The sequence below is a fragment of the Lampris incognitus genome, chromosome 7 (genome assembly GCF_029633865.1).
Source record: "Lampris incognitus isolate fLamInc1 chromosome 7, fLamInc1.hap2, whole genome shotgun sequence".
Taxonomy (NCBI): domain Eukaryota; kingdom Metazoa; phylum Chordata; class Actinopteri; order Lampriformes; family Lampridae; genus Lampris; species Lampris incognitus.
The window spans coordinates 66014911-66029429 of NC_079217.1; the positions used below are offsets into that span (position 1 = coordinate 66014911).

The following is a 14519-nucleotide window of genomic DNA, read 5'->3' on the forward strand; positions in this document are numbered from 1 at the left end:
GTATCCTAAAGCGAGTTCAAGTGCACCTGTGTAATTGCCACTGACTGGGGGAAAGGGGGCTGTGACGTAGTGTTGCGGCGGGGACACCTAGCTAGGAGCGCGCGGGCTGGGGCCATGGAGCGCGCGGGCTGGGGCCAGCGCGTTCACAAGCACATTCCGCTCATTCTTTCCGGCCCCAAACTGCAGTACTGAGCTTGGCCAGTAATCGCGCACTGACTTCAAGATGGCTGCCGGTTGGTGGGGGCTTGGGCTGTACCGTACAGGAAAGGGGTTTTACGACAGTAGACTATACGTGAAGGTCATGTCGCATACATGTGAGCTGACCTGTTAGCTGAATAAAGTGGACACCTAACCTGCTCCGTTTGACTGGACATTCCGTGATTTATCACATGGTGTCAGAAGTGAGGCATATATTCACAAAGATAGTGAATTATAGCAAGTTTAGCCCACCAGAAAACTTTAGCTTTGATAAACCGACGGAATGGACTGACTAGAAGAGACGCTTCGAGAGATTCAGAATGGCGACCAAGCTCCACAAGGAGGCTGGTGAAGTACAAGTTAGTTCTATAATACATGCGATGGGGAGTGAAGCAGAGAATATTTTCAAGTCTTTCACTTCTGCTGAAGCAGCACACGAGAAGGATTACAGTATAGTCATGGATAAATACAACGAGTGCTTCTCCCCTAAACGCAATATAATCCACCAGCCAGCCATTTTCCACCAGCGGGGGCAGCAGCCAGGTGAGGAAGCAGAGACATTTATCAGAGCCCTTTATGAGCTGTCAGAGCCCTTTATGAGCCGTCAGAGCCCTTTATGAGCCGCCAGAGCCCTTTATGAGCTGTCAGAGCACTGCGAGTTCGGGATAAACAGGGAGGAGAATATTCGGGACCGGATCGTGGTAGGGATTCCAGATAAAGAGCAGTCTCGTAAGTTGCAACTCATGAATGATCTCACGCTAGCACAAACAGTACAGTCAGTGCGTCAGTCAGAGACCGTTAGCATGCAAGTTAGCAAGCAAGGGGAAGCTACAAGCGCTGCAGCAGCTGTGCAAGAGGTGCACGCACAGGGCGTGTGGAAGAAAAACCCGAAATGGCAACGTAACGCCAAACAGAAAGGAGGCAAAGACTCCAGAAGCACGCAGCGCGGAGGAAAGTGCGGCAGATGTGGAAAAATGCAACACAAAAACCAGGAAAGATGCCCAGCGTTCAAATCAGCATGCAACAAGTGCAACAAAAATGGACATTGGGAGAGAATGTGTAAGAGTGAAGTTACAAAGACTGATGAGCAGAATGCATACTTTTTGGGATCAGTGAATGCAAACTTGAGTGATGAGAAATGGACAGTGCAGCTTCTCATTGGTGCAACACCAGTGGAGTTTAAGATTGATACTGGAGCAGACGCTAGTGTTATGTGTGAAGAGACTTTCAATATGCTAATTCCAGAGAGAGAACTAAAGCAGACCAGCATTTCACTATGCAGTCCAGGGGGTCAATTGAATTGTCAAGGGCAATTTCAAGCATGCACCATGTACAAGGGCAAGTCATACTCATTCCCAGTGTATGTTATCAGAGGGTAGAGTGTCAATAACTTACTCAGCCGTTCCACTGTAGCAGAGATGGGCCTTGTGAAGCGAGTCGAGGAGGTCCATAATGCATTTGGAGAGCATGGCACTCTCAAGACAGAGCCTGTAAAGATACAGTTAAAAGACAATGCCACACCATATGCAGTGCACACAGGGCGCAGGGTCCCAATACCACTAATGCACAAGGTTAGAGAGGAGCTGTGCCGGATGGAGGAGAACGGCATTATAGAGGAGGTAACAGAGCCGACAGATTGGTGTGCCCCTATGGTGCCCGTCCTGAAAAGGTCTGGAAAAGTGCGAATATGCGTGGATCTAAAGAAACTGAATGAACAGGTCAAGAGAGAGCGATTTATCTCACCTACACCGGAGGAGATCATAGCCAAGCTGAGCGGAGCAATGGTGTTCTCCAGCCTCGACGCAGCCTTGGGATTTTTCCAGATCCCTTTGCACAGCGACAGTGCCAGGCTGACGACGTTCATCACTCCATTCGCCAGGTACTGTTGTTACCGTTTGGAATAACGAGCGCACTAGAGATATTTCAAAGAAAAATTACAGAGACACTGCATGGCCTACAGGGGGCAGCTGTATACATGGATGACACAGTCGTGTACGGAAGGGACATGGAAGAACACGACCTTCAGCTTCAGAAAGTCCTGGAGAGAGTCGAGTCCGCTGGACTTAAGCTCACCAAGGAAAAATGTATGTTGAGGCAGAAACAGCTTCACTTCCTGGGACATGTGATCGATGCCGCTGGCGTGCGACCAGATCCAGCCAAAGTGGAGGCTATCCGAGAGCTTACCACACCAGAGAATGTGCAGGACCTGAAACGAGTCCTTGGCATGGTGAACTATCTCGGTAAATACGTGCCAAACCTATCCACAGTGGGCCAGCCACTGTATGAGCTGCTAAGGTCCAAGACAGCATGGACCTGGGGGCCAGCACAACAGACAGCATTTGAGAGGCTTAAAGAGCTCCTGGTGACATTGCCTGTGTTGACATTCTACGACGTCAACAAACCCACCGCAGTCTCAGCTGATGCAAGTAGCTATGGGATCGGTGGCGTGCTTCTGCAGCTCCATGAGGAAGACCGGAAGCCAGTAGCATACTGCTCCAGGAGATTCACTGACGCGGAAACCAGATACGTGCGGATCGAAAAAGAGTGTTTGGCATGTGTCTGGGCCTGCGAGCGGTTTGAAAAATACCTTTATGGCCTCGAGAGTTTCAAACTAGTGACAGACCACAAGCCCTTGGTCCCACTAATGAAAAGCAAGGACAATGTTCCATTACGGTGCCAGAGACTTCTTATGCGGCTCATGGGGTTTAAACCCATACCTGAGGATGCACCTGGAAAGACACTGGTTGTGGCAGACACACTGTCAAGGAGCCCTGTGTGCCACATGGAGAACGAGAGGGACACACACTCAGATGTGGAGTGCTACATGGCAGCTGTCATCGAGAACATGCCTGCTACTCCACAGAAGCTGGCCAGCATCAGAGCAGCCACAGCAGCGGATGAGACGCTACAGACGGTGATCAGACACATCAGGTCAGGGTGGCCTGGACATGGGAGTGAAGTCCCAGGTAACATAAGAGAGTATTTTCCAATGAAAAGTGAACTTTCAGAGTATAAGGGAATGGTTACTAGGGGATGTCGAATAGTGATACCTGAGACATTGGGGACAGACATTCTTGATAGGATTCATGATGGACATCAGGGCCTCACAAAATGTCGGGAGAGAGCAAACACCTCTGTCTGGTGGCCGGGCGTTTCCTCACAGATAAAACACAAGGTCTCGTCATGTCAGTTTGCTGTGAGTCAAGAAGAGCAGCACAGCAAAAGGAGCCATTGATCTCTACTCCGCTCCCTGACAGGCCATGGAAGCGTATAGCTCTGGACCTGTGTGAGTACAACAAACACAACTATTTAGTTATCTCACACTACTCCTGCAGATACATAGAGATTCTACACATGACAACAACAACCAGTGCTCAAGTTGCTCTGAAGCTAAAAGCAACATGTGCCCGGTACGGCATACCGGATGTGGTCGTGAGTGACAATGGGCCACAGTTCTCGAGCGCCGAGTTTCAAGACCTGGCCCGTGAGCTTGATTTTAAACATATCACCTCGAGCCCGCACAACGCACAAGGAAATGGTCACGCTGAAAGGGCCGTGCAGACTGCAAAGAGAATCCTGAAACAGAAGGACCCTCTCATTGCACTCATGTGCTACAGGTCAACTCCATACAGCACCACGGGAGCCAGCCCAGCTGAGCTCCTAATGGGCCGGAAGATCAGGACGACGCTTCCTACCCTCGAGAGAAACCTGCAACCTAGATGGCCTAATTTGCAACGGATCAAGCAGAAGGACAAGGCCGAAAACAAGAAGCTAGCCTTCTATTATAACCAACATCACGGGGTGAGATCCCTACTTCCACTGCAGCCAGGAGGTCATGGTCTCACCAAGCTGGACCACCTGAAATCCTGGATAACTCCTGCAGTAGTGACCCGTGAGAGTGTCACACCACACTCTTACCTCATCGAGACACAGCAGGGTGGAACGTTCCGGCGTAACCGTCACCATCTCCAGGCGATGCCTGCTCCAGGGCCAGCTGGGAGCATAGCGCCTGTCTCACCTCTTTGCAAGGATGCCAGTCAAGAGCCTTACAACACAGTTGGACAGGGGACTGGTCCACACACCCCCAGTGTCAGCATACATGCTGGTACAGAGAAACTGTCACAGACCAGGTCTGGACGGCTCATTACACCAGTTGTTAGACTGGACTTGTGAGTGACTGTGTTCTCACATCTCATGGCCTTTGGGGGGACATACATTTATGAAAATAGGGGGGAAGAAAAGGGTGAACAAAAGAGAAAAAAAACAGTCCCAGATGGTAAACTATATAACTAAGGAGTTATTTGGAAATGTCAAAAGATTTCCAGAGTGTAATAGGTTGTGAAATGTTAAACTGAATGTTGAAGCCTTATTGTTGCTGTCAGTGTGGTAAGAGTTTTATTGACGCTACAGAAGAATAGCACTGTTTACATAATGTTTAACATAATGTTATACCTGTTTACTTTAGAAGGTGAAAGGAAAACTAAAAGGGGGAGATGTCATAGTATTACAGTTAATACGGTAATGTGCACGACAGTGACGGAAACTGAGATGTGGCTGTACATGAAAGGGGTTTAACGACAGTAGACTGCATGAAGGTCATGTTGCATACATGTGAGCTGACCTGTTAGCTGAATAAAGTAGACACCTAACCTGCTCCGTTTGACTGGACATTCCGTGATTTATTACAGTGGGAACCTTGTATTTTCCACTCGGCTACACAGATAAGGCTGGCACGTGGAGCTATTTTCAGACTAACAAAGTAACAAAGTGGTGCAAGGAGAGGGACTGTCTCAATTGCCTGGATGGGCAGGCTGATTAGGAGACAGTGGCCAACTGCCTCCACTTCCCCGATGACCTCCAGGTCCACCTAGCCGGGAACCTGTGATACAAAACACAGACACAACACAGCAACACACAGAAGCCCTGGCAGAGTCCCTGGGGTGGTCACACCACCCCGTGCTGGGTTTAAAAGGGTCCTCATCTCCACGCCACATATTCGTGATGTAGCTGTGCACAGTCTTTGAAGCTCTGTGCGGGGCTAGCCAACAAGCTATACAGGGGCAGCTAAGCTAAAAACAACAGCGTGGATAAATGCTCTACACGTAATAAAGGAAAGCACTAGAAAAACGACGCTGCCACCAATGTAACCAAACATTCTGGGTTACCCCAACTGTGGACAACTGATAAGGAAACAATAAATGGGACGATAGACGTTATAACATGTCCAGTGGCTACAACTGCCTATTTTATTCTCTTCAACCACCAAAAACAGAATTCAGCAAAAATCATTCTCTGCCTTACAGCAACTCAGAGGGACAAAGTACCTCATAGAGCAGTGTGTTACACTAGCATTATTCAAATGAATACCTTCGGTACTGGTGGCACGGTGGCGCGGTGGTTAACGCAGTCGCCTTACAGCAACAATGTCCTGGGTTCGAGCCCCGGGGTAGTCCAAACTTGGGGTCGTCCCAGGTCGTCCTCTATGTGGAGTCTGCATGTTCTCCCCGTGTCTGCGTGGGTTTCCTCCGGATGCTCCGGTTTCCTCCCACAGTCCAAAGACATGTAGGTCAGGTTAATCGGCCATACTAAATTCTCCCTTGGTGTGAATGTGTGTCGGCCCTGTGATGGACTGGCGGCCTGTCCAGGGTGTCCTCATGCCTCCCGCCCAATGACTGCTGGGATAGGCTCCAGCATTCCCGCGACCCTGAGAGCAGGATAAGTGGTTTGGATAATGGATAGATGGATGGACCTTCAGTACTTTCTACAGTCCTGTGTTGATCCATGAGCTGCTGCAACCACTGGGACCATTAAAGTTGGATTTATTCTCATCTGAACGGAACCTCAGTGAAATCATAAAGGGATCTAGTCCAGACCAACTTGAGCCTAAAAGGACCACTTGGGTGCCTTTTGGTTAAAGATCGATTACAAAGCTTTGGTTCGCTGACCAACTGTGAATCTGTCTTTGTGACCCTTTCACATCTGTCTCACATCTCTAGTTCACCTTTCGTCTCACCTCTCTGGCTTTAAAAAACTCATTTATGTTATTTTTCATCTCCTGCCTTCCCAGTGGTGGATTGTGGGAATCCCAGGGTTGGTGCCATGGCTGATGTTGTATTTGGTAGCCATGACAACAGCACTTTGTTTGGTGCTACCATCAGCTACACGTGCAAGGAGGCTTTTCAACTACACCCTAACATCAACAGTACGTTCACACTACTACTATTACTATTACTACTACTTAAAATAATGACAATACAACAACATAACAATGTTTAGATACTTTAGTAGTCTGCCACCTACGTGAAAGGGATTCTGTGTGTGTGCAGGTTCATACATCTGTCGGGAGATGGGAGTTTGGACCAACTCTGAACTGGGCTCTAAGCTACCCAGCTGTCTACCAGGTGGCACTTTGTACTTTATGGATCCACATGACTGCAATCTAGCTTGCTAACATGCTAGCCATGCTAACAGTCTCCTTTTTTATCTGTTAGCGTTCCAACAGAGTCCAGCTAACTGGCCAATTATGCACACAGCTCTTGTTTTTACCCTGGGTGACTTTAGTCTATTGACCACGAAGATAGACAGCAGGACTAGCTTACACCAGGACATGCTAACACGCATTCAGCATACATGTTAGATTCTCCACATAGAACTGAGTTAAATTTGATATTTATCAGGGTTCCCGCTCATCTTAGGAACTAATTTTCCAGGACATTTTCCAGGATATTTTCCATGACTTTATCTTGGATGTCAGTGGACTGTGTGACTTCACACACTGAGGTCACATCTCAACACACTTAAAATGTCATCTCGGCTAAAATAATGGTAAAAATATCTCAGTGGATGAAAATAGGATTTTACTACTTAACTTCACAATTTTCCATGTCCTCAATCACATTTCCAGGTAATTTGATTAATTGTATCATTTTCCAAGTATCTTCCAACGCTACTCTGTGAATTTCCAGGTTCTCCGTGTTTTCCAGGATGTGTGAGAACCCTGAATATGAAACTGATATTTATTCCAAACCTGTCTTCCTCCCTGCAGCCTGCGGTCAGCCGTCGCAGGCCCTGCCTAGCCAGCAGAAGAGGATTGTGGGAGGTCGGAGTGCTGTGCTGGGCCTCTTCCCCTGGCAGGTGCTGCTCAGCATTGAGGACCTCTCCCGGGTTCCAGAGGAGCACTGGTTCGGTTCTGGAGCTCTGTTGTCTGAATCCTGGGTCATCACAGCTGCCCATGTCCTTCGATCCCATCGGAGGGATGCCAGCGTGGTGCCTGTGGCTCCAGAACATGTTAAGGTGTTTTTAGCACACAAAACTCTGTATGAATTCATGACCATGTACAGAACATACCATCAGCAGTACAACCAGACTGTCACCAGTATAACCAGACCATCACCAGTACAACCAGACTGTCACCAGCAAAACCAGACCTTCAGCAGTACAACCAGACTGTCACCAGCAAAACCAGACCATCACCAGTACAACCAGACTGTCACCAGTATAACCAGACCATCACCAGTACAATCAGACTGTCACCAGCAAAACCAGACCTTCAGCAGTACAATCAGACTGTCACCAGCAAAACCAGACCTTCAGCAGTACAATCAGACTGTCACCAGCAAAACCAGACCATTACCAGTGCAACCAGACTTTCACCAGTATAACCAGACCATTGCCAGTATAACCGGACTGTCACCAGTATAACCAGACCATTACCAGTATGACCGGACTGTTACCAGCAAAACCAGACCATTACCAATCTAATCAGACGACTGTTACCAGTAAAACCAAGCCATTGCCAGTATAACCGAATGGTTACCAGCAAAACCAGACCATTTCCAGTACAACTAGACTGTCCCCAGTATAATCAGACCATTAACAGTATAACCAGACTGTTACCAGCAAAACCAGACCATTACCAGTCTAACCGGACTGTTTCCAGCAAAACCAGACCATTGCCAGGATAACTGAACTGTTACCAGCAAAACCAGAACATTACCAGTACAACCAGACCATCACTAGTATAACCGGACTGTTACCAGAAAAACCAGACTGTTACCAGTAAAACTGGAACATTAAAAGTATAACCGGACTGTTACCAGTAAAACCAGACCAGTATGATCAGAGCATTATCAAGACCAGCTGGAAAGTAATGAGTAACTCCCACACTTTGACTTCACACCATAAAACCGGTCAGATGCTCATAAAGTAACTATGTTCAAATCAAGCTGTGCTTTATCGAGACAAACAAATAGTTCATTTTACCACAGGCTGAGTGTGAGGGCTATAGGGAGGTGTATCCTGGTACCGGTAAGGGATTACATTTTAAAAGTAACGAGTAATTTATGACAGAGTATACTTTGAATGTATAATGTAGAAAAACAGTGTAACACTTTATTTTGCACAACACATCCAGCACCAGTTTTCCTCGTGGGTTCTGCAGGTGTTCTGCAGGTGTTCTGCAGGTGTTCTGCAGGTGTTTTGCAGGTGTTTTGCAGGTGTTCTGCAGGTGTTCTGCAGGTGTTTTGAATGTGTTCTGCAGGTGTTCTGCAGGTGTTTTGAATGTGTTCTGCAGGTGTTCTGCAGGTGTTCTGCAGGTGTTTTGAATGTGTTCTGCAGGTGTTCTGCGGGTGTTCTGCAGGTGTTTTGCAGGTGTTTTGAATGTGTTCTGCAGGTGTTCTGCAGGTGTTCTGCAGGTGTTTCTGCAGGTGTTTCTGCAGGTGTTCTGCAGGTGTTTTGCAGGTGTTCTGCAGGTGTTTCTGCAGGTGTTCTGCAGGTGTTTTGAATGTGTTCTGCAGGTGTTCTACAGGTGTTCTACAGGTGTTCTGCAGGTGTTTTTGCAGGTGTTCTGAATGTGTTCTGAATGTGTTCTGCAGGTGTTTCTGCAGGTGTTCTGAATGTGTTCTGAATGTGTTCTGCAGGTGTTCTGCAGGTGTTCTGAATGTGTTTTGCAGGTGTTCTGCAGGTGTTTCTGCATGTGTTCTGCAGGTGTTTTGCAGGTGTTTCTGCAGGTGTTCTGCAGGTGTTTCTGCAGGTGTTCTGCAGGTGTTTCTGCATGTGTTCTGCAGGTGTTCTGCAGGTGTTTCTGCAGGTGTTCTGCAGGTGTTTTGCAGGTGTTTCTGCAGGTGTTCTGCAGGTGTTTCTGCAGGTGTTTTGAATGTGTTCTGCAGGTGTTCTGCAGGTGTTCTACAGGTGTTTCTGCAGGTGTTCTACAGGTGTTTCTGCAGGTGTTCTGCAGGTGTTTCTGCAGGTGTTTCTGCAGGTGTTTCTGCAGGTGTTCTGCAGGTGTTTCTGCAGGTGTTTTGAATGTGTTCTGCAGGTGTTCTGCAGGTGTTCTACAGGTGTTTCTGCATGTGTTCTGCAGGTGTTCTGCAGGTGTTCTGCAGGTGTTTCTGCAGGTGTTCTGCAGGTGTTTCTGCATGTGTTCTACAGGTGTTTCTGCAGGTGTTTCTGCAGGTGTTCTGCAGGTGTTTTGCAGGTGTTCTGCAGGTGTTTTGCAGGTGTTTCTGCAGGTGTTCTGCAGGTGTTTCTGCAGGTGTTTTGAATGTGTTCTGCAGGTGTTCTGCAGGTGTTCTACAGGTGTTTCTGCAGGTGTTCTACAGGTGTTTCTGCATGTGTTCTGCAGGTGTTCTGCAGGTGTTTCTGCAGGTGTTCTGCAGGTGTTCTGCAGGTGTTTCTGCATGTGTTCTGCAGGTGTTCTGCAGGTGTTCTGCAGGTGTTCACGGTGCTAACTGACGCTGTGTTGAATCAGTATTCACTTTATAAACAACTAGAACCAACCTTTAGACACGTTTAGAAGAAACGGAAGATCGTTTTAATGAGTCTGACATTGATTTGTGTTCCATACCTCTCCTAAGAAAAACATAAAGACAACATTAAGAGACGGTTACAAAAAAGGTGAGCGCATGTTAAGAGAAATGTAAGGGGAGAGGGTCTTTCAGAAGACTGGTCAGTACTATGACCACTAACGGCGTGTTGTTACTACAACAGATACATAGAGATAATGTTCAAATCTCGATCATTCACCTTAAAGAGAAAGGGAAGAGAAGGTCAAGTTAAAGGAGGACATGAAGGGAGGTTCTTGCCTGAGGTCCATTGTGTGGTTGTTTCTCCAGGTCTACCTGGGCCTCCATGACGTTAGAGACAAGCAGCTGGCCACCAAATGCTCAGTGGACAACATCATCCTCCATCCAGACTTCCAGCCCCGTAACTATGACAACGACATTGCCCTGGTGAGGCTGAGCAAAGGGGTGGAGTTTAGCCCGGTGGTCCGCCCCATCTGCCTCCCGCCGCCACAGAGACAGGTACGAGTCGCTCTTCTGGTTTGTTCATTCAACAAATGTAAACTCAACAGTTTTCTGACAACATATTGGATGATGATGATGATGAGGAGGAGGAGGACGTCTCATCCAGAGACAATAAAATGAGGCATCCTCTGGATGAGACGTCCTATGGCTGCTGGATACAGTTCAGTACCTTCGTGAAACTACAGAGGAATTCACTTCACTCATGGTTAAGAAGTTACAGATATCTACTAATTGTCGTTATCTGTAAATCAGCAAAACAAGCCAAATTCAGTCGTGACTGATTTCTGTTGACTTAAGAAGCGTCCACACCCGGCGTAGTCACATTACAACTAACTGGACTTGTGAGGCAATAATTTTGACATTTAAAATGAAATTTTAACTTGTTCCCTCTTAAATGGTGAGATGTCGCCAGACAGATTAATATGTTTATAACGCACAGCTAGCTGGTCTCTGTCCATGTGACTTACTCTCCTGCTCCCTCTGCCGGCAGAATGCATGGAAACAACATTTCCCATGAGCACCTTAGCTTCTTTTTTTAAAATATTATTATATAATTATATTATATTATATAAGCAACAGATTAAATGTGCTGGGAAAAACGTCTCTCGAAACTGCAACATGTGTCGTATTTCAAACGCTCATCCAGTTCCAGTTTGTTTGTGTAAAAAAGATTTTAAAAGTGTCCAGTCTGGCCTGGGAAGGCCTTGGGATCCACCAGGAGGAGCTGGAGGGCGTTGCTGGGGAGAGGGACGTCTGGTGTGGCCTACTTAGCTCGCCGCCACCGCGACCCAACCCTGGAGAAGCGGCTGAAGATGAGATGAGATGATACAAGATGACATGACATGACATGACACGAGATGACATGACATGAAATGACATGACATGACACAAGATGAGATGACACGACATGACGTAACATGACATGAGATGACACGAGATAACATGAGATGACACGAGATAAGATGAGATGACATGACATGAGATTAGATGATATGACATGACAAGACATGACATGAGATGACATGAGATGAGATGACATGACATGACATGAGATGACATGACATGAAATGACATGACATGACACAAGATGAGATGACACGACATGACATAACATGACATGAGATGACACGAGATAAGATGAGATGACATGACATGAGATGACATGACATGAGATTAGATGATATGACATGACATGAGACGACATGACATGACATGAGATGACATGAGATGAGATGAGATGACATGACAAGACATGATATGAGATGACATGAGATGAGATGAGATGAGATGAGATGAGATGACAAGAAGAGAGAGAACCATCAAACTGCAGGTGAAAGAGAAAACAATGAGTCTGATCCGTCTCTCTTTCTCCCATCAGGACGGCCCCTCCGACCCCCTCCCCTTCTCCCTGGGTGTGGTTGCTGGATGGGGCATCTCGAACCCCAATGCCTCCTCTTCCTCTTCCTCCTCCTCCAGCAGTGCCTCCACGCTGAACTCTGATGCCTCCATGACGTCAGATTTGGGTCTGACCTCTGACCTCCTGCAGTGGGTGAAGCTGCCAGTAGTGTCACAGGAGGAGTGCCAGGCCAGCTATGCCTCACGCTCGCTCACCTATAACATCACCGACAACATGTTCTGCGCTGGCTTCTACGAGGGGGGCCGGGACACCTGCCTGGGGGACAGCGGGGGAGCGTTTGTGATGGAGGACGGGGCCAGCCGGCGGTGGGCCGTGTTTGGCTTGGTGTCGTGGGGCGGGCCGGAGGAGTGCGGCAGCGAGAGAGTGTATGGGGTCTACACGCGAGTGGCCAACTACGTGGCGTGGATATGGAGTCATCTAGACACGGAGGCCAACACCGAGCATCAGTTCAAAAGTCACCGATCTGAGAATCACCTCTAATGCCCAAGAAAAGCAAACTAGGGATGTTTTCCTCAGGATATGAAAGATTTATGAGTTACAAAATTGATTCATAAGCGGACCTCGCCGGCGCCTATCAGAAATAACATATTACACAACGCTAACACACTGAATGGCTTTTGCTCCAAAAAATGCTGGCAGGAAAATGAATCAAATGTGAAAAATTTTAGCATGAACAAATTGCAGATAACCACTTTAAAGGGAAGTATAGTCCTACTTTTTGACAAGTTGGTGTTTGTCTATGAAATACACCTGTGACGTCTTTATCACCAAAGGTTGTTTGGTTTCCACGCCCATGCTCATTAACATGGGGGTTATTAGCATCATGATAAGCATTATTCATGAGTCGCCACCCTGATTGGCTGGCAGTACTGCTGCCCCGCCCATCCCTGACAGAAGCAACGGTCGACCAACCAGATTGTTTGTTCCCGTTTGTCAACTTCGAGGGACAATTCTGATTGGCTGGTTCAGATGGTGCTACTGGGTCAGTATGGACAAGCTGCTGAAGTACAGATGTCGACGCAGTGTTGTGAAAGCATCAACATGGTGACGGCAAAACACACCCCGAGACTAGTACTGTAGTCACATCACACACAGCGGCGTCGTAGTGGGGGGGGGGGAGGACCTACCAGGGCCCAGAAAGTGGGGGGGGGGGGCTCGGGTAGCCTGGAATTAAAAGTTTGTTTTGGTTTGCAAAGTTTTATTTCTAACCAATTAGTGTCATAACTTCAGTTAAAAGTGGCTCAATACATCGGTTGAGGGACTTAAAATAGTGAAGGCTCTCTAAGGCCCCTCACACCCCTCTGAGGCCCCTCTCACCCCTCTGAGGCCCCTCTCACCCCTCTGAGGCCCCTCTCACTCCTCTCTGAGGTCCCTCTCACTCCTCTCTGAGGCCCCTCTCACCCCTTACAAAAGGTGCAAAATGGTTTAGTCCGCCCCTCACGAGCATCTCTCAGTGCAGCTCATCTAGTCCTGTCGTGAGTGACTGCTGACACAAGCACGGCGTCATGTCTTCCCCAAAGAAAGCAAAACCCGGGTTCCAGAAAAGAAGAGAACAAAGGAAAGGGAGAGAAGGCAACATGAGGGAAAACAGCTGTCGAGTAACTTCTCCCAAAAGAAAGGTGGGCTAGGAGCCTTTAAAAGAAAGGTGGCTAGCTAAAAAGAAAAACTATGATCACTAACTAGCTAAGGAGGAAAGGGGCCCACAGAGACTGCTAATGTATAGGGCCCAGAAATTTGTGCTACACCCCTGGTCACACATGACACGCTCCATGTTCTCTCCCAGAATCCTTTAGTCCGGCCGTCTGTCTTCATGATCGTATGTCACCTGTCACTGGTGTTAACACCCAAGCCGTGAGACCCGTGCGGGCTCTGACTCGGCTCTGCGTCTGCTTTTAGGTACACAAGGCTGTTTCCGCCATCCTTAAATAACATTGTTGCTGTGTATTGCGATGGGTAGCTTTTTAAATTGCTCATCGCCTCGCCATCACAGATAACACAGACACAACAAAACAGCTAAAAATGCTACCGTACGTGATACGAGGCCGTTTCTTCGCGTCATCCTCTCAACCATCTGTTACGGACGGCCGAGGTGTTCTTCACCCTCTTTGAGCTGCGAGAGGCGGTGCTCCACGTCACCAGCTAACCTGGCTGGCTAGGTCTTCATGAACGAATGAGACGTCGTACAGAAACGCGGTTAGCGTGCCGTTACCATGGAAAACGCCAGTTCCGGTTCAGTGACAGGACGCGCCGGAAGTCGCGCCCATAATTCACGCAAGGTATGATGGGGGCTAGGAATAAGGCGGCTATCTTTGTTAAGGCGTTGGCGGAGGGCTGAGGAGAGCGGAGCGGAGGGAGATCACAGCCGGAATTCAAACTTTTACAAATCACATTTTCTCTTCCTGCACTTCAGCCCGCATCTGTTGTCGCTACGCAAACGATCTGAGGAGTTTTTTTGGCTAAAAGGTTCCTATCATCCGGTGTTTCTGAAGGCAGGAAAACACGCTAACCTCTGACCCCGCAACAGCGCCCCCTGTCTGCTGGATGTAATCAGAAACGCCAGGCAGCAGTGTGAAGGGCGCTTCGAAGACACACAACCTAGA

The 14519-nt window shown here is 47.9% G+C and overlaps 1 protein-coding gene across 1 annotated transcript in view; it reads left to right on the forward strand.

The window, feature by feature from the left end:
• Positions 1-13019, forward strand: part of masp1 (MBL associated serine protease 1) — a 39897-nt gene extending 26878 nt beyond the window's left edge. The window contains exons 9-13 of the mRNA XM_056283644.1: positions 6266-6400; positions 6525-6599; positions 7244-7491; positions 10311-10499; positions 11881-13019. Of these exons, the coding sequence (XP_056139619.1) occupies positions 6266-6400; positions 6525-6599; positions 7244-7491; positions 10311-10499; positions 11881-12399 (1166 nt within the window). The 3' untranslated portion in view covers positions 12400-13019. The remainder of the gene's footprint in view (positions 1-6265; positions 6401-6524; positions 6600-7243; positions 7492-10310; positions 10500-11880) is intronic.
• Positions 13020-14519: the final 1500 nt, after the last annotated feature.